General features: G+C 55.4%; 2 protein-coding genes across 2 annotated transcripts; both read right to left on the reverse strand.

Annotated features, from left to right (window-relative positions):
* Positions 1-1606: 1606 nt before the first annotated feature.
* On the reverse strand, positions 1607-10156 carry SBK2 (SH3 domain binding kinase family member 2). The gene is made up of 4 exons (XM_031007786.3): positions 10090-10156; positions 8695-8949; positions 4137-4339; positions 1607-2873 (listed from the first exon to the last, which is right to left on the reverse strand). The coding sequence occupies exons 2-4, from the start codon at positions 8945-8947 to the stop codon at positions 2283-2285; spliced, it is 1047 nt and encodes a 348-aa protein (XP_030863646.1). The 5' UTR covers positions 8948-8949; positions 10090-10156; the 3' UTR covers positions 1607-2282.
* A 2128-nt stretch (positions 10157-12284) lies between these two features.
* Positions 12285-19006, reverse strand: SBK3 (SH3 domain binding kinase family member 3). Its single transcript, XM_004061481.4, has 4 exons — positions 18962-19006; positions 18267-18417; positions 17568-17770; positions 12285-15069 (listed from the first exon to the last, which is right to left on the reverse strand). Exons 1-4 carry the CDS (start codon positions 19004-19006, stop codon positions 14392-14394), a joined length of 1077 nt encoding a protein of 358 aa, XP_004061529.1. The 3' UTR covers positions 12285-14391.
* Positions 19007-26795: the final 7789 nt, after the last annotated feature.

Genomic DNA, 26795 nt, shown 5'->3' on the forward strand with positions numbered 1-26795 from the left:
TGCGCACACACACTCATGGACACACATGCACACTCACACTGGCACACATACTCATGCTCACACATGACTCACACTTGCACACATTTGCACACACATGCACACACAAAATTGCACACACAGTCACACTTGCACAATATGCACACTCGCATGCATGCACACTCACACTCAGACACACGTGCACACTCACTGGCGCACACATACTCATGCTCACATTCACACTTGCACACATGTGCACACTCACACTCACATATGGACACGCATACACTCATGCACACTCACACACACTCATGCACACATGCATATAGAGTTCCTTGATGGAAGCTTTGAGGACCATATCTTTCATTCCATTGTTAGCACACAAACTTTGGTTTGGTAAAGGAAAGGGATTCTTAGAAGCAGGTGGCTCACTCCCTCCTGCCCACAGCTCTGCCATCAGGACCCCCTGCAGGACAGCAGGGAGGCTCAGGCAGCTCATCCTCGCCCGTCCGTCTCTCTCTCTCCCTTCCTCTCTGTCTCTTTTCTCTGTCTGTGTCTCTCTTCCTGTGTTTGTCTCTCTCCATCTCTGTTTCTCTGTCTCTGTCTCTGTTTCTCTTTCTCTCTATCTCTGTATGTGTCTGTGTCTGTTTCTCTCTCTCTCTTCCTCCACCTGTTTCTTTTTCTGTGTGTCTGTTTCTCTATCTGCATCTCTCCTTTTTCTCTCCCCCGTCTCTGTTTCTCTGTGTGTGTGTCTCTGTCTCTCTCCATCTCTCCCTGCTCTCTGTTTCTCTGTGTCTCTGTCTCTCTACCTCTGCACCCCCCTCCCTCCTCCACACGTCCTCTGATGCACACTCCCCTTCTCGTTCCCGAGCAGACAGACTCGCAGCAGCACTGGGATCTGAGCACCAGATGGGAGTTTATTTGCAGAGTGGCTGGGGCGAGAGAAGGCAAAACACATCACAGAGAGGGTGGTGCCACGTGGGAGGGAGACCCGGCCGGAGAGAAGGAGAGGGGACGGCGGGAGGACAGGGACGGAGGGGAGGCTGTGCCACACCAGACAGGCTAATTTATTTAACAGACATTTCCTGACCCCTGCTGCAGGCCATCGCTGAGTACATGGGGTCTGTCAGCAAACAGAAGGTGGCAAAGACCCCCGACTCCAGGAGCTCACAAAATAACCACAAAAAATAAGCCATGCAGGTAGAAGAGGATACACGTCCTAGAGCAATAGCAGAGTGGGGTGATGAGGAGGCAGACAGTAAGCACTTACGATGCGCAGCTGTAATCCCAGCACTGCAGGAGGCCGAGGTGGGAGACTCGCTCGAGGCCAGGAATTTGAGACTAGCCTGAGCAACATAGCAAGACCCGCCCCCAACCATCTCTTTAAAAAGTTAAAAATTAGCCTAGCGTGGTGGCGCATGCCTGTAGTCCCAGCTACTCAGGAGGCTGAGGCAGGAGGATTGTTTGAGGCCAGGAATTTGAGACTAGCCTGAGCAACATAGCAAGACCCGCCCCCAACCATCTCTTTAAAAAGTTAAAAATTAGCCTAGCGTGGTGGCGCATGCCTGTAGTCCCAGCTATTCAGGAGGCTGAGGCAGGAGGATTGTTTGAGGCCAGGAATTTGAGACTAGCCTGAGCAACATAGCAAGACCCGCCCCCAACCATCTCTTTAAAAAGTTAAAAATTAGCCTAGCGTGGTGGCGCATGCCTGTAGTCCCAGCTACTCAGGAGGCTGAGGCAGGAGGATTGTTTGAGGCCAGGAGTTGAGACCCACCTGGGCAACATAGCAAGACCCCTCCATCTCTAAAAAAAGTTAAAAATTAGCCTAGCGTGGTGGCGCATGCCTGTAGTCCCAGCTACTCAGGAGGCTGAGGCAGGAAGATTGCTTGAGCTGTGGATTTTGAGACTGCAGTGAGCAGAGAGAGCACCACTGCACTCCAGCCTGGGAGACAGAGCGAGACCCTGTCTCAAAAAAAATAAACATGCAGGGGGTGAGGGGATGAGCGTAAAGTGTCCTGAGCAAAGAGCAAGTGCAGAGGCCCTGGGGAAGGTGGCGGCAGCTCCCGAGAGCCACGCGGAGGTCTGAGACCCTGGGGAAGGTGGCGGCAGGTATGGAGGGACATGCGGAGGTCTGAGGCCCTCATGGACCAAGGGAGGAATGCAGCCTGCAGAGAGGAGAGAGGAGGAGGATGCAGAGGGGAATCCCAAGCCCCATGGATGAAAACACACTGAGGAGAAACCAAAAGCCGTCGGCCTTGGAGGCCTCGGGTGGGGCGGCTTCCCTTTCTGCATCCCCCGGGGCCTCCTCACTGCCCAGCCTCCTCTTCCACCGCTCCCACTGCCTCAGCCTCGCCCTCCCGCTGCCTCCAGGGGCGCCCCAGGTGCTCCCTGATGGAGATCACAGCGCTCCTCCTTCGGGGGTGAGGGTCCAGCAGCCCCCACAGAAGCGCGTCGGCCGCGGGGGCCAGGCCGAACCAGGGCTGAGGGCGGTCCTGGGGCTGGCCCGACGCCTGCCAGATGAGGAAGTCCTCGTAGAAGGGGTCGGCCTCGGCCAGGGGCCGGTCCCAGGGGAAGTAGCCCGTGAGGAGGCAGAAGAGCAGGACGCCCAGCGCCCAGGCGTCCAGGGCGGGCTGAATGGGCAGGCCCTCGGGGAGCGGCGGGGGCGCGCAGAGCTCGGGGGCCGTGTAGGGGATGGGCGGCCCGGCCAGGCGCAGCGGCGTCCCGCGAGGCCTCGTGTGGCCGAAGTCGGTCAGCTTGAAGCGCCGGCAGTCCGGGTCGCACACCAGGACGTTCTCCGGCTTCAGGTCCCGGTACACCAGGCCGCGGGCGTGGATGTACTCCAGGGCGGAGGCCAGCTGGGCGGCGCAGCGGTGCACCGCGGGCTGCGGGAGGCCCACCTGCGGGGAGAGGGGTCAGGGCCCGGTGCCCCGGGGCCACGGAAGGCAACCGAGACCGCGGGGCCTCTCCTCCGCCCGGGAAGCAGGCCCAGGACACTAAGGAGGCCGGTAAGGAAGACGGTGAATAGTTGGCCCTGTGGGGCCTAGTGTGACCTGTGAGGCCTGTGGGTTTAGTGGGGCCTGGGGTGACCCCATGAGGCCTAGTGTGACCTATGAGGCCTGTGGGTTTAGTGGGGCCTGGGGTGACCCCGTGAGGCCTAGTGTGACCTATGAGGCCTGTGGGTTTAGTGGGGCCTGGGGTGACCCCATGAGGCCTAGTGTGACCTGTGAGGCCTGTGGGTTTAGTGGGGCCTGGGGTGACCCCGTGAGGCCTAGTGTGACCTATGAGGCCTGTGGGTTTAGTGGGGCCTGGGGTGACCCCGTGAGGCCTAGTGTGACCTATGAGGCCTGTGGGTTTAGTGGGGCCTGGGGTGACCCCATGAGGCCTAGTGTGACCTATGAGGCCTGTGGGTTTAGTGGGGCCTACGGTGACCCTGTAAGGCCTAGTGTGACCTGTGAGGCCTGTGGGTTTAGTGTGGCCTAGGGTGACCCTGTGAGGCCTAGGGTGACCCTGTGAGGCCTAGGGTGACCCTGTGAGCTCTGTGGGTTTAGGAGGCCTAGGGTGACCCCATAAGGCCTAGTGTGACCTGTGAGGCCTGTGGGTTTAGTGTGGCCTAGGGTGACCCTGTGAGGCCTAGGGTGACCCTGTGAGGCCTAGGGTGACCCTGTGAGCTCTGTGGGTTTAGGGGCCTAGGGTGACCCCATGAGGCCTGCGGGTTTAGTGTGGCCTAGGGTGACCCCGTGAGGCCTAGTGTGACCTGTGAGGCCTGCGGGTTTAGTGTGGCCTAGGGTGACCCTGTGAGGCCTAGTGTGACCTGTGAGGCCTGTGGGTTTAGTGGGGCCTAGGGTGACCCTGTAGGACCTGTAGGTTAAGCGGGGCCTAGTGTGACCCTGTAGGGCCTGTGACTTGATTGGGGTCCAGTGTGACCTGGTGCTGCCTGGTGAGTCTCCATAGTGTATCGCGTGAGTTCTGTGATGTCTATGAACTCCAAAGAGGCCTAACAACTCCACGAGTCCTGTGGGCCCCACGAGGGGCCTCCGGGGGGTAGGGGAGGCCCAGGGAGGCCCAACGCAGTGGCTGTGGCTCCTGCGGCCCAGGCTGCTCAGGACGTTCCTGGGAGGCGGGTGAGGCACTCGGAGGCGGCTTGGGGTCTGCCTACGCACCTTGGGCTGGATGAAGGCCATGAGGTCCCCGTGCAGGACGGGCTCCGTCAGGAAGCTGTAGGAGTGTGCCGACTCGATGCCAATGCCGTAGGCCGTCACGATGGCTGAGTGCGCGCCCAGCGAGAGCCCCACACAGAACTCGTACAGGAAGCCACGGAGGGATGTGCGGGGTTTCGGGAGCTGCTTCAGTGCCAGGGGTGTGCCTGGGGCAGCAGGGACAGGTATGGGAGGCGTGCAGCAGCCGAGGGCCACCTGGGCCAGCTGCTCTGTTCCCCTGTGGTCCCCCCGATGGCCCCTCAGCTTGGACTCTTTCCCATAGACCATCTCCACCTCCTCCAACTCCCACCTCCCTCCCGAGCCCATCCTAACAGCATGGCCACCCAAGCATCACCAGCGGTACCAATAGTTATAGCATGCTGGGGACCAGCTGGGGGCTCAGGCCTGCGATCCCAGTGCTTTCGGAGACCGAGGCAGGAGGATCCGTTGAGGCCAGGAGTTTGAGACCAGCTCGGACAACACAGTGAGACCCTACCTCTAAAAAAAGTTTTAAAAAGGCCGGGCACTGTGGCTCACGCCTGTAATCCCAGTACTTTGGGAGACCGAGGCGGGTGGATTGCTTGATGTCAGGAGTTCAAGACCAGCCTGGTCAATATGGTGAAACCCCTTCTCTACTAAAAACACAAAAATCTAGTTGGGTGTGGTGGCGCATGCCTGTAATCCCAGCTACTCGGCCGGCTGAGGCAGGAGAATTGCTTGAACCCAGGAGGCAGAGGTTGCAGTGAGCCGAGATTGCACCACTGCACTCCAGCCTGGGGGACAGGGTGAAAAAAAAAATTAGAAAAATAATTAGCTGGGCATGGTGGCATCTCTAAAAAATTAAATAAAATAATAACCGTACATGGTGACTTTCTACCTTGCTTTCTTACAAGCCTATAGCCATGGAGATGGAGGGATACCATGAAATTTCTCCAATGACCTCGTTTGGCTTCTCATGACAGCAAACTCGTGTTTGAGGCAAAAAGGTATTTTTGAGACACCTGGGGAAAAGGTAACCTACACTGGGTAAGAAAGCCAATTAGGAATTGTGGATTTTGTCACGTGTGGAAACGACTTCCTAGAAGCTAAACTCCCCAAAGGAACTTCTGATGTCTTCCTTTTTTTTTTTTTTTTTTTTTTTTGAGATGCAGTTTCACGCTTGTTGTCCAGACTGGAGTGCAGTGGCGTCATCTCGGCTCACTGCAACCTCTGCCTCCTGGGTTCAAGCGATTCTCCTGCCTCAGCCTCCCGAGTAGCTGGGATTATGGGCACCTGCCACCATACCCAGCTAATTTTTGTATTTTTAGTAGAGATGGGGTTTCACCATGTTGGTCAGGCTAGTCTCGAACTCCTGGCCTCAGGTGATGCCCCAGCTCAGCCTCCTGAAGCATTGGGATTACAGGTGTGAGCCACTACACCCGCCGTTTTTTTTTTTTTTTTTTTTTTTTAAAGACAGGGTCTTTCTCTGTCATCCAGGCTGGAGTGCGGCAGCACAATCATGGCTCACTGCAACCTCTGCCTCCCGGGCTCAAGCGATTCTCCTGCCGAAGCTCCCTGAGTAGCTGGGACTACAGTTGTGCACCGCCACTGGGCTAATTGCACCAAGCTGATTTTTTTTTCCCTGACACCAGAAATTCCTGCTAACTGGCTAAGTTTTTAAAAAAAATTTGTAGAGACGGTCTCGCTATGTTGCCCAGGCTGGTCTCAAACTCCTAGGCTCTAAGCAATCCTCCTGCCTTGGGCTCCCAAAGTGCTGGGATTACAGGTGTGAGCCACCATGCCCGGCTTGGTTTCTTTGATTTCTGAGCCATCAGCTGCCAGGGTGCAACCTTCCCCATCACAAGGCCGTGTGTAACTGGGATAAATTCCCTCCTTATCGGCCCAGCGCAGTGGCTGATGCCTATAATCCCAGCACTTTGGGAAGCCAAGGTGGGCGGATCACTTGAGGTCAGGAGTTCGAGATCAGCCTGGCAAACATGGCGAAACCCCATCTCTACTAAAAAATACAAAAATTAGCTGGTGTGGTTGCACATGCCTGTAATCCCAGCTACTCGGAAGGCTGAGGCAGGAGAATCGCTTGAACCCAGGAGGCGGAGGTTGTAGTGAGCCAAGATTGTACCACTCCACTCACTGCAGCCTGGGTGACAGAGCAAGACTCCATCTTCAAAAAAGAAAAAAAAGAAAAAGAAAAAGGCCGAGTGCAGTGGCTCACACCTGTAATCCCAGCACTTTGGGAGGCCCAGGTGGGTGGATCACTTGAGGTCAGGAGTTCAAGACCAGCATGGCCAAAATGGTGAAATCCCATCTCTAGTAAAAATACAAAAATCAGCCAGGTGTGGTGGTGCATGCCTTGCCTGTAGTCCCAGCTATTCGGGAGGCTGAGGCAGGAGGATTGCTTGAACCCGGGAGGTGTAGGTTGCAGTGAGCCGAGATTGTGCCACTGTACTCCAGCCTGGGTGACAGAGTGAGACTCTGTCTCAAAAAAAAAAAAAAAATGAAAAAGTTCCTTCCTTATCAAAAACACCAGCCATCCCCGCCCACTCCGCAGCCAGATGCAGTGGGGTCTCTTCCGTGTGTTCACAGCGCTCCTGATCACTGCTGCAATGGCCACGCCACCCGGTGTTGGCGATCCCTGCCCATCTATGCTGCCCACGGTGCCCTGAGCTTCTTAACGACAGTGACATGCTCAGGGCCCCAGCATCATGCAGCCCAGGGGCAGGTGTGCTGGAGGCCTCCAGATACAGGTTCAGTGAAACGGCCATGGAGGGGCCTCATTGGCAATGCCCCCGCCTGTTACTGCTCATGCCTCCGGCTTTGTGAGCACCCAGGGCTGGATCTTTGCATGTGCGGCTCTTCCTGAGGTGTGCTGTTGTGTGGCTGTGTTATTGCCCTCTGTGTTATTACTGAATTGTGTATCCCCAAAACTCGTATGTGGGAGTCCTAACCCCCCCATTGCTGAATGTGGCTGTATTTGGAGATGGGGTCTTTAAAGAGGTAAAATGAGGTCACTAGAGTGGGCAGGCCCTCATCCAATGTGACTGATGTCCTTATAAGAAGAGGAGATCAGGACACAGACACACACAGAGGGACGACCATGTGAGGACACAGGGAGAAGACGGCCAAATGCAAGCCAAGGAGAGAGGCCTCAGGAGAACCAACCCTGCTGGCATCTTGATCTCTGGCTTCCAGCCTCCAAAGCTGTGAGGAAACAGAGCTCTGTTGTTGGCCAGGCACGGTGGCGCACAGCTGTAATCCCAGCACTTTGGGAGGCTGAGGCAGGAGGACCACTTGAGGCCAGTTTGAGAGCAGCCTAGGCAACACAGTGAGACCCCATCTTAAAAAACATTTAAAAATTAGCCGGGCATGGTGGCATGCACCTGTAATCCCAGCTACTCGGGGGGCTGAGGCACAAGAATCACTTGAACTTGGAAAGCGGAGGTTGCAGTGAGCCGAGATTGTGCTACTGCACTCCAGCCTGGGCAACAGAGCGAGACTCCATTTCAAAAAAAAAAAAGAAAGAAAAAAGTCAAAAGTTGTATTGTGGAAGCCCCTGCCTTTGTTATGGCAGCCCCAGCAGATGAATGCACACTTTTTCTGCATTCATGCTAGGAGATTCTTGAAGGCAGGGACTGGCTCTGGTTCAATTCTGGGTCCACTGCCCGCCCGACCCCCCTAGCACAGGGCTGGCCTCAGAAGGCGTGCCCTGAACTGACTGACCTCAGGTTGCCTCCCTATTTTCCGTTTCATGGAAGGACACAGTGCTTGGCAGAAAGGCCCAGGGTAGTGGGGAGCTGTCCTGCGCACCCACTGTGTGCCGGCCTTGCTAAGTGCTTAGCAGACAGCATCACTCTGCATCATCCCACAGTGACCACTACAGCTGCCACAGGAGGCTCCTGAGCTGGGAGCTCTGTCTTACCCAGCATTATACACTCCCAGCAACTAGAGCAATCCACATTCACTCAGAGGATCCACCATTCTTCCAAGTGGAAATCATTACCCACATTTTTCAAAGGAGGAAGCTGAGACTCAGAGAGGGCAAGGGAGTTCCTCAAAACACACAGTTTTTGGCAGGGCACCGTGGCTCATGCCTGTAATCCCAGCAATTTGGGAGGCTGAGGCAGGCGGATCACTGGAGGCCAGGAGTACGAGACCACCCTGGCCAACAGAGCGAAACCTCATCTCTACTAAAAAAGAAAAATACACACACACACAAATGTAGCTGGGTGTGGTAGTGCATGCCTATAGTCCTAGCTACATGGGAGGCTGAGGCAGGAGGATCACTTGAACCTGGGAGGTGGAAGTTGCAGTGAGATTGCGCCACTGCACTCCAGCCTGGGCGACAGAGCCAGACTGTCTCAAAAACAACCAACCAACCAAAAGAACAAAAAACAAAAAACACACAGCTTTGGAGGGCAGAGGTAAGACTTGATTCAGGCCTGCCAGCCTCCCCAGCCTGGGCTACCCCTGGCCCGTGCCCCGCCCCCAGCTGAACCCTGCCACCTCCGGCCCCACAGCCTCGTACCTTTCTGACGATGGGTGACCAGAAGGACGCGGCCATAGCGACCCTGGCCCAGGGGACGCACTTCCTTGTAGAGCTCGTCCACCTCGGCTCGGACCAGGGTCTGAGCACTCAGCGTCATCATGTCCTCCAGCGCGCGGGCAGCCTCCTGGCCCTGCTGGAGCTCCTCTAACGTCAGGCCGCCCAGACCCTCCTCCTCGCTGTCCTCCGAAGCCCCTGCCTCCGCCGGCCCTTCCTCAGACTGTTTGCCGGGCATCTCTGCGAGAACAGAGAGGGGTGCCCAGGCTCAGGTCCCAGGCCCAAGGGAGGAGGGGACTAGGGGTCTGGACTCCTGGGTCTGAGGGAGGAGGGGACTGGGGGTCTGGACTCCTGGGTCTGAGGGAGGAGGGGACTGGGGGTCTGGACTCCTGGGTCTGAGGGAGGAGGGGCTGGGGGCCTGGACTCCTGGGTCTGAGGGAGGAGGGGACTAGGGGTCTGGACTCCTGGGTCTGAGGGAGGAGGGGCTGGGGGCCAGGATTCCTGGGTCCGAGGGAGGAGGGGCTGGGGTCTGGACTCCTGGGTCTGAGGGAGGAGGGGCTGGGGGTCTGGACTCCTGGGTCTGAGGGAGGAGAGGACTGGGGGTCTGGACTCCTGGGTCTGAGGGAGGAGGGGACTGGGGGTCTGGACTCCTGGGTCTGAGGGAGGAGGGGCTGGGGGTCTGGACTCCTGGGTCTGAGGGAGGAGGGGCTGGGGGCTCATCGCGCTTCTCATTGTGACTCAGTCTCCTTCTTGGTGAGAAGTGGGGAGACAAGTCTGGTGTGAGTTCAAGCCCCAGGTCACAGATGTCCCTGCCCCCACATCCCTGCGTGCCGCGGCCGCCACCCGCCACCCTGAGGTTGAAAGATGAACCAGATCACTGAGACTCCCCCATCTTGTTTCCAAAGCAAACAGACTTGGGCCCTGGGGGTGGATGAGTAGACTCTGTCTCCTGAGAACAAACAGGTGCTCTTGGGCTCAGGGCTGGGAGGGCGGGCTGTGCAGAGGGCCTGGGACGCCTGGGTCCTGCATGGGACCGAGCACTTGGGATCAGTCCCCAAGCTCCTGACAGGCCTGGGGTCCCACTTTCACAGCCCAGCCACCTCCCTCAAACCCAGCCCCCCAGCCCCTCCTCCGCCAGACCCAGGGGTCCAGGCCCCCAGCCCACCTCTCTCCTGGAACCTCATACAATTCACACAACTGGGGACCCCCTGATTCTGTTTCCCTCACCCTCCACTGCTCTACAGCCTCCAGGTGCAGCCCAGGCTCCCCTGAGGGACCGAGGACTCGGGCCACCTGGCACAGTCACCCTCAGGTGCTGCCCACCTCAGGCCAGGGCACCTTGCCCACCTCCCAACCTGAGCTCAGACCTCCAGACCTCACCTCCTCCAAGGCCCTCCTGACCCTTCGGCCGCCGGCTGTGGTCAGTGCCCGGCACTTAGGGCCCATGCCGGCAGAGGCCTGCCTAGGAGCAAGACCCCGCCCCGACTTTGGGGGTCGTAAGGCCCCGCCCCTGGGCCCGCCCCTTCTGCCCCCACTGGGAGCAGAGCGACATCGTGCGATGACTCCTGGAACTGGCTGTGGTCAGGCGAATACCCTGACCCAAGAGTTGAGCCCTCCTCCTTCAGACCCAGGAGTCCAGGCCCCAGCCCCTCCTCCTCCCTCAGACTCAGGAGTCCAGGCCCCCAGCGCCTCCTCCCTCAGACCCAGGAATCCAGTCCCCCAGTGCCTCCTCCCTCAGACCCAGGAGTCCAGGCCCCCAGCTCTTCTTCCCTCAGATCCAGGAATCCAGGCTCCCAGCTCTTCCTCCCTCAGACCCAGGAGTCCAGGACCCCAGCCCCTCCTCCCTCAGACCCAGGAGTCCAGACCCCAGCCCCTCCTCCCTCAGACCCAGGAGTTCAGGCCCCAGTCCCTCCTCCCTCAGACCCAGGAGTCCAGCCCCCAGCCCCTCCTCCCTCAAACCCAGGAGTCCAGGCCCCCAGCCCCTCCTCCCTCAGACCCAGGAGTCTAGGTCTCCAGCCCCTCCTCCCTCAGACCCAGGAATTCAGGTCTCCAGCCCCTCCTCCCTCAGACCCAGGAGTCCAGACCCCCAGCCCCTCCTCCCTCAGACCCAGGAGTCCAGGCCCCCAGCCCCTCCTCCCTCAGACCCAGGAGTCCAGACCCCAGCCCCTCCTCCCTCAGACCCAGGAGTCCAGGCCCCAGTCCCTCCTCCCTCAGACCCAGGAGTCCAGGCCCCAGCCCCTCCTCCCTCAGACCCAGGAGTCCAGGCCCCAGTCCCTCCTCCCTCAGACCCAGGAGTCCAGGCCTCAGCCTCCCCCACCCATCTGAAGTTTTCCGGCAGAACTGAGGCCTCCCCACCCCCTCAAGGCCTCTCTTCCCAGTTGCTCCAGCACCTGCTTCCCGCCCCTCTGAGTCTGAGGTCATCCCACACTGCATCGTTCTGGAATCTCATTGTCTCATTCTTTCCCCAAACTAGACCCCAGCATCTGATCCCCTGGACACCCCTCTCCAAGCACTTGTGTCTGACCTGTCAATGGGGCATTGATGGGGCAGCTGGGTGGGGTCAAGGCAGGGGTGGGTTCCAGAAATGATTTCATTTTCTACACGGGACCCGGACTCCTGGGCCTGATGGAGGAGGGGGTTGAGGACCTGGACTCCTGGGTCTGAAGGAGGAGGGGGTTGAGGACCTGGACTCCTGGGTCTGAGGGAGGAGGGCCTGAGGGCTCCTGATTCCAAAGAGAGGAATAACAATAAAAATAGTTTGAAAGCGCACAACAGGAATACAGGCCAGTGAGTGCCTCCCTGCTGTAAGCACAGGGAGATTAAGCCCCACTAGGAAGTCCCCAAGCCTTGGGCCACAGTGGGACTTCAGACCCCTGTTTTTTTCTGGGACGGTTGCACCCACCCTTCAGGGTTTTTTATTTCTTTTTTTTTTTTTTTTTGCTTTTTGAGACGGAATCTCGCTCTGTCACCCAGGCTGGAGTGCAGTGACGTGATCTCGGCTCACTGCAAGCTCCAACTCTCTGGTTCGAGTGATTCTCTTGCCTCAGCCTCCCAAGTAGCTGGAATTACAGGCATTTGCCACCACGCCTGGCTAATTTTTGTATGTTTTAGTAGAGACAGGGTTTCACCATGTTGGCCAGGATGGTCTTGATCTCCTGACCTGGTGATCCACCCGCCTCAGCCTCCCAAAGTGCTGGGATTACAGAGGTGAGCCACTGTGCCTGGGCTATTTTTATTTTTTTGAGACAGGGTCTTGCTCTGTTGCCCAGGCTGAGTGCAGTGGCCCGATCTCAGCTCACTGCAATCTCCACCTCCCAGGTTCAAGTGATTCTCATGTCTTGGCCTCCAGAGTAGCTGGGACTACAGGTGCCTGCCACCCCTCCTGGATAATTCTTATATTTTTAGTAGAGACAGGGTTTTACCATGTTGGTCAGGCTGGCATCGAACTCCTGACCTCAGGTGATCCACCCGCCTCAGCCTCCCAAAGTGCTGGGATTACAGCCATAAACCACCGTGCCTGGCCCACCCTTCAGGTTTATACTGCCATGACTGATGTGAAGTCACTTCATTTTTTTAAATAAACTTTTTATTTTGGAATCATTTTAGGTTTATAAAATGGTTGCCAAGATCCTGCGGAGAGTTCCCATGCACCCTCCCCCAGCCTCCCCCGGTGTCGGCATCGCGATGCAAACCGTGAGACATTTGTCAAAACTACGAGGCTCACAGTTGGGCCAACACCAGACTGTTATTTCAGCAGCGCTTCCACGATGGATCGAGCCCAGGATGCCGTCTCGTATGTAGTGAGCTCACTTCCCAGCCTGGAAGCATACCTTCCTGCTTAGGAAACACAGTTTCCAGTTCTGGACCCTCCGCTGGGTGCTGGGGTCTTGAATTTGGATCTAGTTCGTCCCCGTCCTGCAGGCGTGAACCTCCACAAGCCAGGCTCCGTGTCCTGTCTGGGAGGTGCCGTGGGACTGCGAGGCGCGGGCTGGCCTTGGTGAGGAAGGAGACCCATGGGTACCAGGCCTGGCTCTTAGGATTGGCGGGTCTGAGAAAGGGGGACGGAGCTGGGACAATCACAATCCGTGGTGCTCTGTGGGAGCAGAACTGGGAAGGATCTAAATACGGAGAAGACCAGGTCCAGCCTGGACAGTCAGAAAGAGACATGGATTGTTCTAATGCAAGTTCCCCAGGAGGCCAGAGAGGGCTGGGGGTGGGGGCCACTTTCTGGAGCCATGGGACAGGGGAAGATGCTCTCGGTGGAGGCCACACAGTGCGCCAATGTCTGGCAGCAGCTGTGCGTGCATGTGTGTGCGTGTGTGTGTGTGCACACATGTGCGTATGCGTGCGAGTGCGTGTGTGCGTGCGTGTGCGTGCATGTGTGTGCGCATATACGCGTGCGTGTGCGTGCGTGTGCGCATATACGCGTGCATGTATGCGTGTGTGAGCGCACGCACGTGTATGTGCGTGTGTGTACACACGTTTGCACGCATGTGTGTGCACGCACGCGTGTGTGTGTTCTCACATGTGTAGATTTAGGTCCAGAACAGATGAGTGGCACCCATGACATCACCCACAGCCCAGAGAAATGGGAGAGGTGGAGGGTGAGGTTTATATGGTGTCGGATCCTAAAGTTCAGATCTTGTGACATGGACAGCGGGAGCCACCGAAGGTCTTAGAGGAGAGGAGTGATCCCATCAGAACTCCATGATGGCCAGGCGTGGTGGCTCATGCCTGTCATCCCAGCACTTTGGGAGGCCAAGACGGGTGGATCATTTGAGGTCAGGAGTTCGAGACCAGCCTGGCCAACATGGTGAAACCCCACCTCTACTAAAAATACAAAATTAGCCGGGTGTGGTGGTGCGGGTGTAGTCCCACCTACTTGGGAGGTTGAAGCAGGAGAATCACTTGAACCTGGGAGGGGGAGGTTGCAGTGAGCCGAGATCGCACCACTGCACTCCAGCCTGGGCGACAGAGCGAGACTCCTCGAAAAAAGAAAAAGAGGTCCATGATGAGCTTTCAGCATGTCCTCAGAGCACAGAAACACACAAGGCAGGGTGTGGGTGGTGATGGGGGACCAGTGCCTTCCTTCAAGAAGACGCACTCTGGGTCGGGCGCGGTGGCTCCCGCCTGTAATTCCAGCACTTTGGGAGGCTGAGGCGGGTGGATCACGAGGTCAGGAGATCGAGACAATTCTGCATAACAAGGTTAAATGCTGTCTCTACTAAAAATACAAAAAATTAGCTGGGCATGGTGGCGGGTGCCTGTAGTCCCAGCTACTCGGGAGGCTGAGGCAGGAGAATGGCGTGAACCCGGGAGGCAGAGCTTGCAGTGAGCTGAGATCGCGCCACTGCACTCCAGCCTGGGTCACAGACCGAGACTCTGTCTAAAAAAAATAAAAATAAAAAAGAAGACACTCTGGACGGAGGGAAGAGGAAAGGTCCTTGAGGGAGGAAGGGCTGGGAGCCTGGATCCTGCATCTGAGAGAGGAGGGGCAGGAGCTGGGCTCTTGGGTCCTCAGTTGGAAGAGGAATGGGCGTCCAAGCCCAGCGTTCCGTAGGGAGAATGCAATGTGTTCCCTCTGTGTCCTCCCGGGTGCAGCTGTCTCTCCATCCAGGTGGCCCTGGGGGCTGGGGGAAGGGCCTGTGGCCCAGGCTCTGGCCACCTGTCTCCGTCACCTGGTCAGGGAGCTCCCCCATCTGTCCCCATCCTCCCCCCACTTTTGCCGTCATCACCCTCATCTGTCCACTCCTCCAGGCTTGAGCCTCCCTCCTCCCCGTCCTCATAGGACACGCTCCCCAAAACCCCAGGTCCCTCTCTGTTCCCTTGCAACCCCCAGTCGTCCCCCAGGAAGTCCAGGACAGCCAGTGGAGGGCTCCTAGTCTCGGGATCCAGGTCCAGAAGCCCCTGGAGCAAGGCCAGGGCTGGGGGCGCAAACTGGTCCCAGGGTGGTGGTGGCTGAGGTGGCTGAGGCTTGGTGGTCACCCAGCCAGCGAAGGCCTCGAACTCAGGGTTGGGGGCCAGTGCCACGTCCCAAGGGAAACAGGCAGTGGCAGCACAGAAGAGAAGCACCCCCAGGCCCCAGGAGTCCACGGCTGGCCGCAGAGGCAGGGTGTTGGGCGGTAGCAGGAGGCAGAGCTCAGGCGGTGCCGTGGGCAGAGGCACTGGTGGGGCAGGGGTCGGGCTGCCCTCTGGCCGGGTCAGACCCAGGTCTCCCAGGGCCACACGGCTGCAGACCGGGTCGAAGACCAGCACGTTGTCAGGTTTGACATCTGCGTGGACTAGCCCCCGGCTGTGGAGGAAGTCCAGAGCTCCTGCCAGCTGGGCCGCCACCCGCTTCACCAGCAGTTCTGGGAGGCCCTGAGGTCAAGAAGACAGGAGGAGGGTCAGAGTGTCTTGGTTTTGTCTTTTTTATGTTGTCCAGGCTGGTCTCAAACTCCTGGCTTCAAGCCATCCTCCTGCCTTGGCCTCCCAAAGTGCTGGGATTATAGGCATGAGGCACTGCACCAGTTGGTTCCTTCTGAATAATTTTTGAAAGAGGCTCTAGATTCCTAAGTCCTAAAAGTTTGACTCTTGGGGTTTGAGAATCTAGAACCCCAGACTAGTGGCTACCTCCAGTGTTCCCACCACATGCTCCCAAAGACTTTCTTTCCATCATCCTCAACCTCAACCTGCAGCCATATCTGCACTCCTGTAGACCAACTCCCAGCTGGTCTCCCAGTTTTCCCCACTGGAACCCCAGTTATAACCAGTAGCTCCTTCTTTTAGCTTCTTTCAACGATTCTCCTAACTCAAACACTCAGGCCCACTGTGAACATTTCTTATATATCTTTTGTAAACTGACCATCCAGATCTTCTCCAGTGAGAACTCAAATTTCATTCTTAACCCTAATCTTAGTCTTATATGAGTCTAGACCCCATCTCTAACTCAGAGGCTTTTCTAAAATTCCCCAGTTTATTTCATCAATTGATTATCTATCCGTCTAGCCAGCCAGCTGGCCAGGCAGCAATTCATCCATGAAGCCATCCATCCTTTCAACAGTATTGAACAGTGTGTCCATCCAACATCCATTCCACCAACCAGTCAGCAATCCAATAATTTATTCTGTTATTTAATATCCAACATCCATATATTCATCCTCCCTTGCTTCCTTTCACCCATCCACTCACCATCCATTAATCATCCATCCACCAATCCTTCCTTCCATCCATCCATCCATCCATCCACCCACCAATCCTTCCTTCCATCCATCCATCCATCCATCCACCCACCCATCCATCCATCCATCCATCCACCAATCCTTCCTTCCATCCATCCATCCATCCATCCATCCACCCACCCATCCATCCATCCATCCACCCACCAATCCTTCCTTCCATCCATCCATCCATCCATCCACCCACCCATCCACCCACCCATCCATCCACCAATCCTTCCTTCCATCCATCCATCCATCCATCCACCCACCAATCCTTCCTTCCATCCATCCACCCATCCATCCATCCATCCACCCACCAATCCTTCCTTCCATCCATCCATCCATCCATCCATCCATCCATCCATCCACCCACCAATCCTTTCATCCATCCATCCATCCATCCACCCACCAATCCTTCCTTCCATCCATCCATCCACCCACCCACCCACCCATCCATCCACTCAACCAATCCTTCCACCCACCCACCCATCCATCCATCCATCCATCCACTCACCCACCAAACCTTTCATCCATCCATCCGTCCATCCATCCACCCACCAATCCTTCCTTCCATCCATCCATCCATCCATCCGCCCACCAATCCTTTCATCCATCCATCCATCCACCCATCCACTCATCCATCCATCCATCCATCCACTCATCCATCCATCCATCCATCCACCCACCAATCCTTTCATCCACCCATCCACCCACCCACCCATCCATCCACCCACCCATCCATCCATCCACCCAGCCATCCATCCATCCACCATCCATCCATCCACCCACCCATCCATCCACCCATGGATCCTTCCGTCCACCCACCCACCCACTCATCCATCCATCCATCCACTCACCCACCAGTCCTTTCATCCATCCATCCATCCATCCATCCACCCACCCACCCATCCATCCACCCACCCATCCATCTACCAGTCCTTCCTTCCACCCATCTATTCACCCACCCATCTGTCCACTCACCCATCCTTCCATCCTTCTAATTCTCAATGAGACTCATTCCTCCACATGTACCTTCCTCATCCCCTTCCTTCTTTTATTCCTTCCATTTATCCCTAACTTTATCTCAAATCCAAAATCTATTCCTGAAACTATCCCTACCCCTAATCTCCAAACTCGAGAGACCCTAGAATATCATGGGTTCTGTCCTGACCTGGTCTCCTTTCTAGAAGAAACCCCATTACAGCCCATCTCCAACTCAGTCTATATACACATCCTCAACCGTCTCTGCTTCTCTCTGCAGCCCCATTCATGCTTTTCTCCATACTCACGATGAATCTATAATCAACTCTAAACTCAACCCACCCAACTCCACCCATGCCCACACCCTAACCTCAGAGTCAACTAAAATCCCAACCCTGTCTCCCTCCCCACCCCCTTCATTGACTCCAGTCCATCCTCAATCCCACCCCCAGCTCCCTGCCCTTCCACGCTTGTGTTTGGGTGATTGGATGGATTAAGGTTGAGGTCAGGCATGGAACCTTGTTGAGAATTAGAAAGGGGGAGGTCATGTGGGGGCTCAGGGTGGAGATGGGTTGGGTGGGCCCTGATTTGGGGGTCAGAGTTGGAGATAGAGACGGGGCTTGGGACAGAGTTGGACCTGGGATAAGCGCTCCCAACCTTTGTCCCTCGTGGCCTCACCCTTTCCTGCAGCATCCCGCTGAGGTCCCCACATGGCGCGTACTCCTGGGCGAAGGCAAAATAGCGGGGGGTCTGTAGGGGTCCTGCCAGGGTCTGCAGCAGGCCTGGGTGTGCAGAGACGCAGCGGCCCACACAGAACTCCCTCAGGAAGGTGCTTCTCAGGACCAAATCCCGACGCAGGAGCTTCAGAGCCACAGCTGGACCTGCCGGGGAGATGGGTCGGAGGGACACTCAGGTGGCTCCAGTCCTGCTGTGGGGCCTGAGGGAAGCCGTGTAAACTCTCTGAGCCTCACACTTCTCATGGGCAGCACGGGCTCCTCTGTCTGTGAAGTGTGGGTGGGAGGAGACCTTCTTTGAAGACCCTCCCTGCTCTGCCTCGGACTGCGGCGTGGGCTTGCACAGCCGCCTCACCCTCTCCGGGCCTCAGTTTCCCCTGGCATCAAGTAAGAGACACGGTGGTGACTTGGGTTCCAACTTGAGTTGCATACGTGTCTTGCTGTGGGACCGTAGGCAGCCCCTCGCCCTCTCTGGGGTGGGGCCTGTGTTTCTCAGAAGATCCCAGAGCTCTTAACTTTCAGAGTACCCCCACCGAGAAGGGTCCCCATCAGCTCCTCCTGGGAATGCCCCCTGTCTGGGTGGCTTCTGAGAATGCTTATTGTGGGGCAGTTGGGGAGGCTGCCCTTGGGTGGCTGAACTCACCCCCCTGGTGAGGCTGGGCGAGGAGCACGCGGCCGTAGGAGCCGGAGCCCAGCTTCCGGATGAGGTGGTACTGGTCCCGAAGGCTCCTCACTGGGGTCACCCTGCTGGTCGTCAGCTCCACCAGCCGTTGGAGGGCTGTGGCTGTGTCCTCCTATGGGAGAGGGGCAGGGTGAGGAGGGGGCGCATCTGGGGTCCACTGAGAGTGGTGGGGGAGGAGGTCACGGCGCAGCCCCGGGATGGAGGGTGGGGCAGGGGACAGGGGTCACTGTCCCCAGAGAGGAGGATGAGTCACAGTGACTCACCCGGACTCGGGCCACCTGTTTTTGTGTCCTGGCGAGGTTAGGGGTCACTGCCACAGAGGCCCCGCCTGCCCCTGTCTGTGGGAGCGGGCCAGGAGCCCCCAGCCCCGAGTGGGGGTGCATCCTCAGCCCACACAGTCCCCCCGCCCACCCTGGTCTCTCTCTCCACCGTCCTCTTCCCCTGTGCATCCCGCTGTGTGTTTCTGAGTCCATTTCTCTGGGGGCCTTGGTCTCGCTGTGTGTCCTTGGATCTCTGTCATCCTCTCTCCCTGGGTCTGGGTCTCTGAGGGCTTTGCGTTTCCCTGTTTTCTGTTTCTCTTCCTCTCTCTCCCCGTGTTGCCTCCTGCCTCTCTCTCCTTCTCTCTTTGTCTTCCTCCCCTGGCTCCCGTCTCTCACCTCTGGGTCCCCATCCTCAGGGGTCTCGGAGGCCCTGCGCTCCATCTCAGGGCTTCCTGATGTGGGGTGGCCCTTGGGCGGGACCCCCCCGTCAGGGCTCCCCAGAGAGCAACCAGCCCCCTGCACCCCACAGGTTCTCGCTGCGCAGAGCCAAGGGATGGAAGCTCGTCTGCAAGGTCAGCCTCAGTCGCCCCTGGTCTGTCCAGGTCTGTCTAGCTGGAGGAGTGTCTCTGCCTCTCTGTGTCCTCCTGCCACCCTCTGGGTGTATTCCCTGCTGTGCTTCCCAGGTGATAGCCCTTACTCCCCGCACCCTCTCTTCCCCTCTCTTTAGCCAACCCCAGTCTCTCCTTCCTTCTACACGAACACCTTTCTGTCAGCCTCTCTCTTGCTCCGTCCGTCTATCCTCTCTGTGCGTCTTTGTCTCCTTCTCTCCCCATCTCTCTCTCTCCACCCTCCCTGTCTCTGTCTCGCACTTGGGTCTCTGGGGTGGGACTCCTCCTCCCTGTCCCGTCTCTGTGGGTCGCTGGCCCCTCTCGCCTGCCCGCACACTGTCTCCACTCTTTCTCCACCAACTCTGGGGGTGTCTCAACGCTCTGCTCCCTGCCTGCTCCCCTCTCTCTGTCTGTTTCCCGTCTCTCCCGGCCCCTCTGGGCATCTCCGTCCGCTCTCCCCAGTGTCTCTGCGTCTCTCTCCTCCTCTTTGTTCCTGACTCTCTCTCAAAGCCTTTGTCCCTCCCTTTCTCTGGGCCTGGGACAGGAGTGTGTGTGACAGCTCAGAGACAGAGACATCCTGTCCCCCCACACCCCTCCCTCACCCCCTCTGACCGCTGCCCCCTCCCTCTCCCTTCCAAACTTAGACCAGCTTGGACTCTGGGCTCCAGTCCCAGGACAGATGGGACAAAACATATTGTGAACCCCCAACAAGGCCCAGGCCTGAGGGCAGAGGAAAGGGTGGGACAGACCCCTCCACACACCTGAGCTGGGATGACAGGCCCAGAGCTGAGTGCCTCTGTCTTGCCCCAGAGGCCAGGAGCGCTGGTGTCCAGGGACCAGGGAACAGTTCCCAAAGACCTCCTCCTTCACACCAGGAGTGCTGGCCCCAGCTCCTCCTCCCTCACACCCAGGAGTCCAGGCCCTAGCTCCTCCTCCCTCAGACCCAGGAGTCCAGGACCCCAGCCCCTCCTTCCTCAGACCCAGGAGTCCAGGCCTCCAGCCCCTCCTCCCTCACACCCAGGAGTCCAGGACCCCAGCCCCTCCTCCCTCAGACCCAGGAGTCCAGGACCCCAGCCCCTCCTCCCTCAGACCCAGGAGTCCAGGCCCAGCCCCTCCTCCTGCAGGACTCAGGAGCTGAAGTAGCTGTGGGAAGTGCCAGGGACAGAGGTGCTCTCATGTTCTCAGCACCTGTTCCGCACCTAGCCCTGTGCGGGGCTTTACACTGGATCCTCCCAGCTGCCCAAAGGGTCAGTATTCATCCCCAGTTTATGGAGCAGGAAACTGAGGTTCCGAGAAGCGATCGTGTTACACAAGGTCAGAAGGGGAGCGGGCCCCGGGCCAGGCCTGTGTGACTCAGAGGCCTGCTGCCTGCCCCACTCGTGTTTCCACTACTACTACAGCCCTGCTATTAATAAAGACACAGCAACGGCAGCGACGCGTAGGCGCTGGAAGGATCTGCAGGAAACCGGCTGCAGCGCTGGCCTCTGGGGAGCTGGAAGGGACCCAAGGAGGGGCAGAGGTAGAACTTCCTTTGCTGTTGGGAGGTTAGATTGGGGAAAGTCGCAAACCTACAGAAAAGTAGAAAAAGTGCTGTCCGTGCCTGTAGTCCCAGCTACTGGGCAGGCTGAGGCAGGAGAATCGCTTGAACCCCAGGAGGCGGAGGTTGTGGTGAGCCGAGATCGCACCACTGCACTCCAGCCTGGGCAACAGAGCGGGACTCCGTCTCAAAAACAAACAACAAACAAACAAACAAACAGAAATAATAACAACAAAACACAAACAAACAAACAAAAAAGCACTGTCATGAACACCCATTGGCTAAACTTCACAGATGTGGCCACTTGGCCATACTTTCTTGATCTTTATTTCTTTGTCGGCGGGGCATACAAACTAGTTTCAAGTAAATGATAGATACTGAAGTCTTTTGGAAGTGGAAATGCTGAGCTGCCTGGTGTGTTTGCTTTAAAATCATCTGGCCGGCCGGGCACGGTGACTCACGCCTCTAATCCCAGCACTTTGGGAGGCCAAGGCGGGAGGATCACCTGAGGTCGGGAGTTCGAGACTAGCCTGAACAACATGGAGAAACCCCGTCTCTACTAAAAATACAAAATTAGCCGGGCATGGTGGTGTATGCTTGTAATCCCAGCTACTTGGGAGGCTGAGGCAGGAGAATCACTTGAACCCGGGAGGCGGAGGTTGCGGTGAGCCAAGATGGCACGATGGCACTCCAGCCTGGGTAACAAGAGCAAAACTCTATCTCAAAAACAAACAAACAAAAAAACAGTCTGGCAAAAGAAAAGAAAATGTGTGTGTGTGTGTGTGTGTGTGTGTGTGTGTATGGGGGGGTGGTGGGTGGGTGGTGAGACAAGTGAGAGGGAAGGGACTCATTTTATTCCTGTTTTTGGTTATGCTGGAAATTTTCCTTCATGAAAAGCTACAAGTTATAAACTAAACTACAGGCATCGTGATAAATTGTGCCCAAACATTTGAGAGTACCTATCTGTAAAAGTAAGGAAAATTTCTAGCTCAACTACAGTAAAATTGTCATAATGACTTTTTAAACAAAATTGAAGGTGAGGCCAGGTGTGATGGCTCATGCCTGTAATCCCAGCACTTTGGGAGGCTGAGGCGGGCAAATTGCCTGAGGTCGGGGGTTCGAGACCAGCCTGGCCAACATGGTGAAACCCCATCTCTACTACAGATACAAAAATTACCCAGTCGTGGTGGCGTGCATCTGTAATCCCAGCTACTCAAGAGGCTGAGGCAGAAGAATCGCTTGAACCCGGGAGGCAGAGGTTGCAGGGAGCCGAGATGGCGCCACTGCACTCCAGCCTGAGCGACAGAGCGAGAGTCTGTCTCAAAAAAATTAAATTAAATTAAAAAAATTAAATTAAATTAAACAAAAAATAAAAAATTTAAGATAGGGTCTTGCTGTGTTGCCCAGGCTGGTCTCAAACTCCTAGGCTCAAGTGATCGTCCTACCCCGGTCTACCAAAGTGCTGAGGATACAGGTGTGAGCCACAGTATCCAGCCCAACAATTTCTCGAAATCAGATAATAACAAGTCTGTCTTCAATTTCTTACATTTATTTTTTTTTAATGCCTTGGCTGGGCGCAGTGGCTCATGCCTATAATCCCAGCACTTTGGGAGGCTGAGGCAGGCGGATCAGCTGAGGTCAAGAATTCGAGACCGGCCTGACCAACAAGGTGAAACCCCCATCTCTACTAAAAATACAAAAATTAGCTGGGTATGGTGGCAGGTGCCTGTAATCCCAGCTACTCGGGAGGCTGAGGCAGGAGAATTGCTTGAACCTGGGAGGTAGAGGTTGCAGTGAGCCGAGATGGACCACTGAACTCCAGCCTGGCGGCAGAGTAAGACTGTCTCAAAAAAAGAGAAAAAAAAAAGCCTTATTTGCTTTATGAGTCAGGAATCAACGTCAACATCCCGTATGACTTTCAGGGAACTTTTTACCACTGTGCCTTTTACATTATTTGAATTTTTCCTGTGAATATGTGTTACTTACTCAAAAATTTTTAATGAAATAATACAGTGATGATGATACAGTCATATAGTAACACTCGGTGCTTACTTGGTGCCAGGCCCTGGTCACGCTCTCTCGGTCTCTCTCTCTTTTTCACTTAAGACTTTGTGGAGTCCTCCCAACAAGCTCTGGGTCGGTAGAATGATGGTTTCCAATTTCCTGATGGGGACAGTGAGGCATGAAGCGGCAGAGTCATGGGCTGCAGAGCCGCAGCCAGCGAGAGGCAGAGCTGGGATGCCTTGAGGTCTGGTGACTCCAGGCTCCTCTGTGCCCCCTGCCCACGCAGCTCCTGTGAGGCCGACCTCAGGTGCCCAGCCCGGCTCGAGCTGAGCTCCTCCACTGGAGACCCGGGGCTCGAGCTGAGCTCCTCCACTGGACACCCGGCTCGAGCTGAGCTCCTCCACTGGAGACCCGGGGCTCGAGCTGAGCTCCTCCACTGGAGACCCGGGGCTGGCTGAGCTCCTCCACTGGAGGCCCGGCTCGAGCTGAGCTCCTCCACTGGAGACCCGGGGCTGGCTGAGCTCCTCCACTGGACACCCGGCTCGAGCTGAGCTCCTCCACTGGAGACCCGGGGCTGGCCGTGCGCCGACAGGCAAGCGCATCTGCTACTCTAGAGCCGGCCACCTGGGTCCCCCGGGAGGAGAGTGAGAGGGGACGCTGCGGGCCTCCAGCCCTCCCCCAGACGCTCGCTGGTGATCCGAAGAGCTTTGCACCTCCCCATTTAGTAACGCCGCTCTGCGGGGTCACCCGGAGTGACCTCGGCACGCAGGTGTGGTGGGGGAGGTTGCAGTCCTGCAGCCCCAGGGTACACACACACCCCTCATTAAAGCTGGGCGGTGTGCCTCTCTCCTCCCCTCCGTCCTGCCCACCAGCCTCCGAGGCCTCCTTTTGTGACCGTTTCCTGGCTTTGTCCCCTCCTGGCCGAACGAGGGCACGCAAGTTAAGTGTGTTAACAACAACAGCAATAATAATAGTGTTCAACACTCATACTGTACTCGGTGCTGTGGCTTGTGTTTTCATCTATTATTGTCATTGTTGTGAAGAGTTTTTGCAGGGGCGGGGTCTCACTATGCGGCCTCTACCCTCTCACTATGTTGGAATTCGAAGCTGGTCTTGAATTCCAGGGATGCCTCTGCGCTTCAGTTTTCTCCTGTATGAAATGCAGGTCATCCCCAGCTCCTACCCACAGCGCTGTTGATAAGAAAATTGATATGTATAATGCATATACTAATGTACATTATAATATTATATCTAAGATAATTATTTTAGATATGATATATACTATCCTATATTATATATAAGTGATATATTTGGTATATATCTTATGTATAATATATATATACTTATATGTTATTTTTAAAGTAAATTCAATTAAAATATATACTGAAAGAACATATAAAAATTAATTTACACTTCAAAGATTGTTCGGTTGACAATGTAACCCACCCACCATCCCACTCCATCCTTCGGCCAAAAAAGGTGAAAAGAAAAACAGAAGGAAAAAAGTGTTAACATTAAACTGATTTGCTTTATCCGGAACGAGTTAGATTATAAACTAGTAGACCAAAATCTCAGCCTTTAATAGTCATCCTGATGAGTTAACCAACCTTCGCAGGGAAAGGTGGAAATGTTTTCACTCCTGATTTTTATTTTTTTATTGTTGTTTGTTTGTTTGTTTGTTTGAGACGGATTCTCACTTTGTCACCCAGGCTGGAGTGTACTCCAGCCCGATCTCGGCTCACTGCAACATCCACCTCCCGGGTTCAAGTAATTCTCCTGCCTCAGCTTCCTGAGTAAAGTGCTGATTACAGGTGTGAACCACCACACCCAGCCCACTCCTGTTTTTTTTTTATTTTGTTTTTAAGACAGGGTCTCACTCTGACATCCAGGCTGGAGTGCAATGACACAGTCACGGCTCACTGCAGCCTTGACTTCCTGGGTTCAAGAGATCCTCCCACCTCAGCCTTCCAAGTAGCTGGGATCACAGGTGCATGCCACTGGGCTGACTACCTTTTAAGTTTTTTGTAGAGATGGGATCTCACTATGTTGCCCAGGTTGGTCTCAAACTTCTGGCCTCAAGCTATCCTCTTGGCCTCGGCCTCCCAACGTGCTGGGTGGGATTACAGGTGTGAGCCACCTAGCCCTTTGCTCCTGTTTTCAGACAGTCATGCTATGTTCTTTCTATTGCGCCACGTATACATTGAACAAATATTGTTAAATAAAAGAATGGATGAAAACACAAGCCATACCACCGAGCATAGTGAATGCTTAACAGTTATTATTATTGTTGTTGACAAATGCGCTTACAGCAGTTACGATGGGCCAGGTACCGTTCTGGGGCTTTGTATACCCTTGCAGTAATCTCATTAAATCGTTATGTTCTACCTATGACATAGGAACTATTATTTCCCGAGGCACAGACAGGCCACCCGTGCTAAGTCTTATCGCCGTCTCTGACCTGCTCACACGCAGCACAAAACCTTGCTGGGATTCTCTGTGACATGAAATATTTCACGCATATCCCCCAAATATAATGAGTATTCATGTCTCCACCATTCTGTTTAAGAAATATAATTCTCAGCTGGGCGCGGTGGCTACGCCTGTAATCCCAGCACTTTGGGAGGCCGAGGCAGGCGGATCACGAGGTCAGGAGATCAAGACCATCCTGGCTAACCCGGTGAAACGCTGTCTCTACTAAAGATACAAAAAATTAGCTGGGTGTGGTGGCGAGCACCTATGGTCCCAGCTACTCAGGAGGCTGAGGCGGGAGAATCGCTTGAACCTGGGAGGCGGAAGTTGCAGTGAGCCGAGATGGCGCCACTGCTCTCCGGGGCTCTCCAGCCTGGGTGACAGAGGGAGACTCTGTCTCAAAAAAAAAAAAAAGAATTCTCACTCCAAAAAAAAAAATAGAAAAAAAGCATGTGAGGTAATGCATATGTTAATTATACAGCTTGATGTAGCTATTTTCCAATCTGTGTGTGTATGTGTATATCTATATAAACATCATGTGAGCCAGACATGGTGGGACACGTCTAGTCTAGGAGGCTGTCATGTCATGTCTGTCTAGGAGGCTGAGGCATTTCTCGAGGCCAGGAATTCAAGAGCTGGAGATGCACTGGTGAAAAACACGCACAGCACTCCAGCCTGGGCAACGTGGCGGGACCCTGTCTTTAAAAACAATAGAAAAATCATGTTGTACACAACAACTGTATACATTCTTTATTTGTCAAGGTGGAACAAAAAAAATAATAATAAGGGGGGAAAGAACAACAACAATAACAAAAGAGTGCTTTTGCAGGTGCGCCCAGAGCTGTGAAAAACGTGAGTTGCCAATGCATACATCCCCAGCTGAGGCTGAAGAAAGCGATGCTCCGCCTTTTCGTGTCAGCAGCTCCTACAAACAAGCGTCTCTTTTTTTTATGTTGGTGCCACGATTTTCACATTTTTGTGGTTTTTGTGGGTGATTCTGCAGGTTTGTGCTTTTTGTTGGTGATTCTACACTTCAGCTCCCACGCACAGCGCTGAACAGGGTCCCCTTCAGTGCTTAGGAATGTTCTGCAGTGCCTCACGTAGAAAATCTGGCCTGGCACGGGGGCTCATGCTCGTAATCCCAGCACTTTGGGAGGCCAAGGCAGGCAGAGCACTTGAGGTCAGGCATTTGAGACCAGCCAGGCCAACATGATGAAACCCCGTCTCTACTAAAAATACAAAAATTAGCTGGGCGTGGTGGTGCATGCCTGTAATCCCAGCTACTCGGGAGGCTGAGGCAGGAGAATTGCCGGAACTCAGGAGGCAGAGGTTGCAGTGAGCCAAGATCGTGCTACTGCACTCCAGCCTGGGTGACAGAGCGAGACTCCGTGAGAAAGAAAGAAAAGAAGGAAAGAAGGAAGGAGGGAGGGAGAGAGAGAGAGGGAAAGAAAGAAAAAGAAAGAAAGAAAGAAACAAACAGTCCATGTGTGTTAGATGAACTTTGTTCAGGTATGAGCTGTACTCCTGCTGGTGGTGAGTTGAATGACAATGAATCAACAACATATCTGTAAAAGATGTCTTTAAACAGAAAGGCAAAGTCAGTGAGGTACTG

Source organism: Gorilla gorilla, chromosome 20 (genome assembly GCF_029281585.2).
Source record: "Gorilla gorilla gorilla isolate KB3781 chromosome 20, NHGRI_mGorGor1-v2.1_pri, whole genome shotgun sequence".
Lineage (NCBI taxonomy): Eukaryota > Metazoa > Chordata > Mammalia > Primates > Hominidae > Gorilla > Gorilla gorilla.

Excerpts from the sequence above, each read along its gene's own strand:
- SBK3 (XM_004061481.4), bottom strand. The coding sequence starts at position 19,006 with ATGGAGCGCAGGGCCTCCGAGACCCCTGAGGATGGGGACCCAGAG. Across the intron at positions 17,771-18,266 it reads CGCCCAGCCTCACCAGGGGG|GTCCAGCTGTGGCTCTGAAG; the intron begins GTGAGTTCAGCC and ends TCTCCCCGGCAG. Across the intron at positions 15,070-17,567 it reads GCGGGATGCTGCAGGAAAGG|GGCCTCCCAGAACTGCTGGT; the intron begins GTGAGGCCACGA and ends TCTTGACCTCAG.
- SBK2 (XM_031007786.3), bottom strand. The coding sequence starts at position 8,947 with ATGCCCGGCAAACAGTCTGAGGAAGGGCCGGCGGAGGCAGGGGCTTCG. Across the intron at positions 4,340-8,694 it reads GGTCACCCATCGTCAGAAAG|GCACACCCCTGGCACTGAAG; the intron begins GTACGAGGCTGT and ends CTGCTGCCCCAG. Across the intron at positions 2,874-4,136 it reads TGGCCTTCATCCAGCCCAAG|GTGGGCCTCCCGCAGCCCGC; the intron begins GTGCGTAGGCAG and ends CTCTCCCCGCAG.